Below are 7115 nucleotides of genomic sequence, written 5' to 3'. Positions count from 1 at the left end.
TCACATCGCTAGGCCAGCTCCAAACACTGGTGTGAACAGCAGCGGAAGATCCAGGAAGCAGCGGCCCTCCTACCTCCATAAATGAACACAAGTGCCGAGCCTCCGTCTAGCCCTTTCCCCGCTGCTCACAGTAACGTACTGCACTTGAGTCTGAAGGACACCACATTCCACTGGTCACTACAGAGAGAAGCCCTCAAATTTGGCCCCCAAATCCTCCTCAGCCTCCCTTCTCCTTCACTCTTTCTCTGAGCTGAATGGCCCAGGACCCACCGGCAATACCACACAGAAAGCACGGAAGCAGAAGTTGCTTTAATCAAAGGGTGATGTCCTCAATCAGGTGGACCTCCCGCAGCCGTTGGTGGTGGGGTCTCAGCCTATGTCCCACAGGCCCTGAGGCCCCCCAGGAAGGAGGGAGCAGCTAACAGCGAGCTCTGGCAGAGGCCAGGGACTGGAAAACAGGGGCACCCAGACCAAGGGGCAGGGCACCGACAGGCAAAGTGAAGCTGCGTGGGGGCCAGAACGGCTTTACACACACGCTTCTACCTGGGGCCGCTGAGGTGGCCATGCATCGGGCGGGCAGAGCGGCAGCAGGAGGGCTGAGGGCGGGGGGCCAGTGGGGGAAGGAGCGCTTAGGAGATGAGGCGACTGTGAAGCTGGTGCAGCTGCTCCTGGGTCAGCACCAGCCGGTGTCGCTGTCCGAGGCCAGCCGCACACGAGAAGGTCACTTTGCCCAAGTACACAGTGTCGTCCTGCTGCTCCTCCTTGGCCTGGGGGTTGGTGAGGAGAGAACCCTGGGTCAGGGGCTCACTCGTCCCTGAGCCCGGAGAACAAGGCAGCCCCTGGAGACAGGTTTTGGGGCTCCTAGGCAATGGTGACGTTTTCCAAATCAGAATTGGGGTATACAGTCTGACAAGGGACTTTTGAGCCATCTGGGTGACAAAAGTCATAGAAGCTTAACTGCTAAAATAGCGGAATTTCTGGAGGCGGTGCAAGAACTGTTGAGTTGAGACTTAGCTAGATCAAAGGATGTGCAGGTACTGGACCTGAGACCCTAGAAGCCTCTTCAAATTCTAGCGGGGAGAGGAAGGACCCTCCCCGCCCGAGCCTCCAGGCTCGCCATCCCCCTCCCCTAGCTCTCTTACCCTGAGGAAGGCTGAGGAAGGGAAGGTGGCGAAGTCAGTGGGGACTGTGGCTCCAGGGCGCTGCGATACAGTCTCCTTGAGGACCTCATCCTGGCGGAGGAGGAGGGGAGCAAGGGTTCATTTAGGGGACCTGCACAGGCTACCCCAGCATCTTCTGTTTCCCAGGGACACTAATACCTGGAGCAGGGACCAGTCCCCTCAATCGCCAAACTTCTGCTCTCCCCTCTGACCCCCCTCCCCACCCTAACGACCTCACTTTATAGTAGGGCCCAACTCAGATTCCACCGGCCCTGGAGAGCCATCCCCAACCACTGTACCCCAAGGTGACCTCAGCTCTGACAGAAGCTGCCCCTGAACCACACACTCTAAAGATGATCCTGCTCAAGCCATTTTGTTGATGAGAATCTGCCTTCTGTTTGCACCAAGACAGTGAGCTCCCAAGGCAGAAACCCGCCTTCCCTTCCACCTCCCAGCCACGTGGCATCTGGCATGGGGCTGGGCCCGGAGGAACTCCAGCAGGGCCTGTGCAAGCCACTGTGCCACGGCTCCGCCAGAGAATGCTCTCGGGAGAGCTCTTAGGGTGAGGAACGGCAGGGTCAGCACTGACCTTGAGCTTCTCGATGGTGTCGCTTAGGGACTTGAGCTGAGCCACTTGCTCCAGGAGCTGGGCTGATGGGCTCTTGGCAGCTGTGGGGAAGGAAGGCTGGTGAGGCCCAGGCAGGCGGCTGTGTTGGACTAAGGGTCAGCAGTGCAGATACTGGACCCTCTCGCGGAACACACACATTAGAGAGGGGGTGAATCAAGCAAACTGAACACTGAGACCAGAGAGCAGTGTGGGAGCTGGCTGGGCAGGGGCTACATCCCTGAGGCAAGAGAGGGGGTGTGTTCCTCGTCTCGGGGGTTGGCAGGTACATACCAGGGCTCACACGCGTGATATCTACTACGTGGGTGTGCGTGCTCAGCTGATTCAACCTCTCCAGCAGCTGGCTGGTCTTTCGATAGAGCGCTCCAGTCGCCAGCTCACTGCCAGGGCCCTCGTGGGGCGGGAGGGAGAGCTTTGCCACATGCAGAGGGGGCAGGGATGCTAAGGAGGCCTTCATCTGGGCTCCCTGTGGGGGGAAGAAGAGAGGGGTGGTAAGGCCCTGCCGTCAGTCCCCAATGGGACAGACAGGCCTCACCCCAGTCTCCCGCGACCCCCTCACCTTGAGGACGCTGTTCTCATGCTGGAGCTGGGAGATGTGCAGCCTCATGGCCGAGATCTGCTGAAGCAGCAGTGGCGAGTCCTTCACCAGCCCCGGGCCTGTCACAGGCCCCAGAGCCTGCCCAGGGGCGCCTCCTGTGGTATCACAACAAATGTCATTGGCCCCAGGTGGAGACGGCTGAAAATGGGCTGCATCCCTGCTCATCCCCTTTATCTCCTCCCACCCCCAGTCCTGGCTGCTCCCAGAGGGGAAGTCTCACCCTGTTCCCCCAGCCCCAATTCCCACCAGCCCTGGTAACCCCCAGCCAGGGCGGGTCTCTACCTCGCTGCTGTTCTTCTGTGCTCGGGAGAGCCCGTGGGGAGCAGGAAAAGAGGAGAGAGGAATTAGGTGATTTGGGGGGTAGGGGGTCACACCCAAGGAATCCCGGACATGACCTGCAGGAACACCCTTTTCCTAAGCACCCTACCTTCTCTAACAAGACCCTGCCTCTGCTGCCCACCTTTGGGGAAAGGGCAAACGTGTGGAGACAGGAAAGGGGAATGCGGCCATGAGAGTGTGACGTGCGAGGACGAGCGGCAGCGGTAGTATGTGCGGGAGGAAGCCCTTGGGGCTGGAGGCCATTCCTGCCTCCCTGATTCATACTCTACCTCCAAGAAGGGCAGAGAGGGTGCTCCCGAGACCCCGACGTGTCTGCACCCTCACTGCTCCCCAGCAACAAAGCATAAGTTGAGGTTACAGACACATTCCTATGTTCTTTGGGTTCCCCACTGCTCTGAGGCAAAAGACACCCTTTTTCTGATGGGAAGGTCCCTAAGTTCAGAACCAGTACTTGTTTAAAGAGCCTGTGCTAACACAATACAGTGTGGTAATTCTGGAGACCCCTCCCCAAGGAGCAGGAAGCCAGATGTCTGCTCCATGGGAGTCAAAAAGGTTCTTGGTCACCTCCCAAGATCACAAGGCACCAATGACAGGGGCTTTGATGAGGATAAGACCCTAGGTGAGGCCAGCTGACAAGACAAGTACAGCAGGGGAGGTCTAGAGACCCTAAGGGCTAAATTCTAGGGCAAGGAGATCTCCTTCTGGAGGTGAGGAGGGTAAGTAAGAAACTAAAGAGAAGACAACAAACTCTAGGGCAGATGAGAACTAACATGGCAGTGGCCACCTTCTTGGTCAGGAAACGGGAGACTAAGCTTGGAAGCCAGAAAAACTCGAGGTAAGAAGCTCTGACCACACTAAAAGACCAGGCAAAGGTTAGAACCCCAGCCCCAAGTAAAACTGGGAGAATGAAGCGATGGAAGACGACAGCCGTACCACGGGGGGAGGCCCCATGAACTCAGCAGGGAAAACAATGGTGCCCAAGCAGAGGAGCAATGAAGGGCAGGCATTGGGCACAGCTGGGTACCCGGCAGTCCGCCCGGCCTGCTGCAGGTTGATGACCCTCTGGGATACAGGCTGGGTCAGAAAGGCCAGACTGCAGACCCAGAAGGGACACATACTAGAGTCTGACTAGAGTCATGGTAATTCTGAGCTACGCTGACAACTTGGTAACGCTCCCCCTTGGTCAGAGGGACTAGGCACATATCTCCAGAAGTAAAACCTTGGTGAAAGACGCCACAGAGTGAAACTGGGCAAGCACGTTCCTGACTGAACATCCGTGGGTAAGAAGGGGGCCGAGTCAAACTGAGCCAAGGACAGAGCAAGGCCATTCAGTCTTCTGGGGGCCGGCGCTGCCTGTCCCACTGCACTCACCACCAGCAATGCCAGAGACCAGGGTAGCAATACCCGAGGGAGGGGGCCCCCGGAGACCCTCGATGGTGCGCTTGGACTGGCTGCTGAGCCGCTGCTTTAGCTCCGCCTTCTCCGCCTCCAGCTGGTCAATGTCAGCCTGCAGCGCATCCATCGTCTCCTCGAACTCTCTGCAAAGAGACGCTGGGCTTGGGCGGGTCCCTTCCCCACGGCCCCACCCCACTCCTCAGTCCTGACAGGCCCTGGGAGTAACCGTGCTGGTGAGGAGCAGGGCAACACAGGTTCAGACTGGGGTGAGGTAATGGGGGTGGCAGGGGGAGCCTCACTGTGAGGGGCCTGTGCAGGGGTGGGTTAGGAGGCTGAGAGGGCTGGCAGCGGGGAGGGCTGGAGGAAGCCGGGGCTGGGGCAGTGCCTGACTTCTCCTTCTTCCGCAGCAGCGCCTGGGTCTCATCCAGCCGAGTCTGGACTTTCTCAATGCGCTCGTCTGCGTCCTTGGCAGCGCTGTCCAGCTTCTTCTCCAGGAGGCTCAGCCGCACGTTGGCCTCACTCAGCTCCTCCCCCTGGACCAGGGCAGAAAGCTTCTAATGCCCTTACGTCCTCCCACGGCCCCCCAGGGACCCGGGATAGGCCATAACAAAGCTCCCCCAAAGCCCCCAAGAGCTCCCACTGATCAAGAGCGCCACTTCTCCACTCAATCCCAACCCGGCTCAGTCCCAAAGCCCAACGTTTACTGCTGCCCTGTGCCCCACAACACTTCCTGGCCCCCCGATCCTGAGCCTACCCTCCTCTCACCTTGATCTTGAGTGACTTCTTCAACTCCTTGATAACTGTCTCTCGATCTTCAAGTTTCAAGCCCAGGCCTTCAGCGTCTGTGATCTCCGCACGAAGGGCTGCAGCCCGCAGCTCGACAGGAGGCGGCTAAGGGCCAGGTGGGGGCGGAGGGCAGAGGTGGGGAAAGGGGGTCACCAACATGTTCCTTTCAGAGAGATCCAATTTCTTGCCTTCTAACCAGGATGGTACTCTCCAGATTCCAGCCCCCCCCCCAAACAGCTGTGTCTCTAAGTCCTGCCCACCGCCCAGAAGTCCCGAGGAGCTCCTCCCACCTTGCTGGGGGGCCGCTCTGCATCATACTCTCCTTCCTGCATGGCTGTGGCCAGCTTGTTCATGGTGCTGATGAGGATGCTGCACGACTGGCGCAGACACTCGTAGGGACTGCTGGAAGGGGTCCCATAGATCTGGAAGAGCCCAGGGCAGCAGTAAAAACCTCACGCCAGCCACCTGACTCCCAGCCCACGCTCCTGCCCAGTCACCCAGGCCCACCTGCTCGCTTGCTTTGAAGGCCAGTTCCTCCAGGGCAGCCACGGGCAGTCCCTCATTCTCTGCCAGTGGGGCAATGAGCTGGGCAGCAGCAGCTGCCACTTCCTGCAGCACAGCTACCACCCACGTCAAGTGTTTCCTGCAGTCTAGGAGTGTGTCGGACACCTGTGCGACAGGCCAGACTCAGGCGCCCACCTGGGTCCAGCACCACAGCTCCCAGCACCTCCACACCATTCTTGCCCCCGCCCAGATGCAGAACTTGACATCCTGGGCCCTTTGGGTTCTACTCAGCTTCCTTCCCTCCCCATTCACAGCCCTAAACCTGTGGTCCAAAGGCCAGTGCAGTAGGGATCCCAGGAGCATCTGTCCCCGGCATTCGCCTCCGGATCTTCTTGCAGAACTGGCGGATGTCACTGCACGATGTTTCCAGGTCCCGGAGCAGGAGGGCAATATCTGAAGCCTCCTGCCCACCCTACTCAGGGAATAGGAACCAGATGGGAAACCGAGTCAGCATTGGGGCTGCGATGAGGAGGGGGGAACTAAGAAGAAAGAGGAGCTCGAACAGGCCCAGTTGTGCTCTCACCTGCAAGAAGGCACGCAGCCGTCCCACCTCCACGCCCATGCAATCCAGGGCACTCTGGGTGAACTGTGAGGACAGAAGCGCGTGCTCGTCAGCCCCCAACAGGAGCCCTCCTGCCTGATCATCATCTCTAAGTCCCCACCCCATACATATGCGGGTTCTCTGGCTTCCCTGATCTGGCCTTAGCGACCCTGTGCCAGTCTTATGTGACACCCCCAAGGACCTCCGTTTCTGATCTCTACATGGGACTCAACCACCAGCCCAGACACCTCACCTTGATGTGGTCGGCCAGCTGCATGGTACTGTCCTCGGGCTGTTCGGCAAGGTGGATGCTGTACAGATGCTGAGGGATGACAAAGAAACAGACAGCCTATAGGCCTCGGAAGGATGGAGAATTCTTCCCCAACTGCAGTTTGAGCCCCCGTCATCACTGGACTCCAGAGGCACGAGAATCTAAAACCCCAAGGGCTGCACCCTGAGGCAAGTTCACCCACAGCAAGCCGAGCCCCAGGCACACAACCTGGGCTATGTTGGCCACAGCCCCAGGAGAAACCTCCCGTCCACCCTGCACCACGCCGGAGTCCTAGCCCCAGACCTGGTAGTACTTGATGGCCTTGGTGAGAGGTTCGACATTGACGGTCTCATCCAGCTGGTCCTTGTGCAGCAGCTCAATGAGGAAGTCCAAGGAGCGCTCGTGGGCACTCATCTCAGGGTAGAGGCCGCCCACCTTCTTATACACATCCACATTGCACTGAGAGAGGGCACTGGAGACCAGACAAGGGCCCTGTGAGGTCTGCCAGGCAATTGCAGTTCCAGCCAATCTGAGACCCGTGGCCTGGAACGGGGGTCAGGGGTCACTTACTGCTCGTAGCGGTGAAGTGTGGCCTGCAGCAGACTCAGCGAGTACACCAGCCCAGCAGCAAAGCTGAGCTGCTCCCCTGCAGCTCCTCGAAGCCCGGGCCGCTCTGAACAGTTCTCGCTTAGTTCAAACTTCTCCTGGGCCTGCTTCCGGATCAGCTCCGCCTATGGGAAGACGTGCCAGGGCCCCACAGCTCAGAGCAGAGGATGGAGAACACAGATTCAGGAATACAGAGCACAGAGCTGAGCAACTATTGGGGGCTGGCTGAT

The 7115-nt window shown here is 58.9% G+C and overlaps 1 protein-coding gene across 7 annotated transcripts in view; it reads right to left on the bottom strand.

The window, feature by feature from the left end:
- Positions 1-290: 290 nt before the first annotated feature.
- DCTN1 (dynactin subunit 1) overlaps positions 291-7115 on the bottom strand; it is a 29637-nt gene continuing 22812 nt past the window's right edge. For 5 of the 7 annotated variants that reach the window (XM_033125543.1, XM_033125544.1, XM_033125541.1 and 2 more), the window contains 16 exons: positions 6850-7010; positions 6583-6751; positions 6262-6330; positions 5991-6053; positions 5730-5879; positions 5411-5572; positions 5194-5325; positions 4883-5008; positions 4508-4650; positions 4094-4260; positions 2666-2680; positions 2345-2478; positions 2059-2251; positions 1750-1829; positions 1143-1232; positions 291-767 (listed from right to left, as the gene is read on the bottom strand). In XM_033125543.1, the coding sequence (XP_032981434.1) occupies positions 630-767; positions 1143-1232; positions 1750-1829; positions 2059-2251; positions 2345-2478; positions 2666-2680; positions 4094-4260; positions 4508-4650; positions 4883-5008; positions 5194-5325; positions 5411-5572; positions 5730-5879; positions 5991-6053; positions 6262-6330; positions 6583-6751; positions 6850-7010 (1992 nt within the window). In that variant the 3' untranslated portion in view covers positions 291-629. The remainder of the gene's footprint in view (positions 768-1142; positions 1233-1749; positions 1830-2058; positions 2252-2344; positions 2479-2665; positions 2681-4093; positions 4261-4507; positions 4651-4882; positions 5009-5193; positions 5326-5410; positions 5573-5729; positions 5880-5990; positions 6054-6261; positions 6331-6582; positions 6752-6849; positions 7011-7115) is intronic. The other 2 variants (XM_033125547.1, XM_033125548.1) reach the window with 1 other exon arrangement.

Source organism: Rhinolophus ferrumequinum, chromosome 13 (genome assembly GCF_004115265.2).
Source record: "Rhinolophus ferrumequinum isolate MPI-CBG mRhiFer1 chromosome 13, mRhiFer1_v1.p, whole genome shotgun sequence".
NCBI lineage: Eukaryota > Metazoa > Chordata > Mammalia > Chiroptera > Rhinolophidae > Rhinolophus > Rhinolophus ferrumequinum.
The sequence above is the reverse complement of the archived record's forward strand: the minus strand, read 5'-3'. Positions and strand labels throughout refer to the sequence as shown.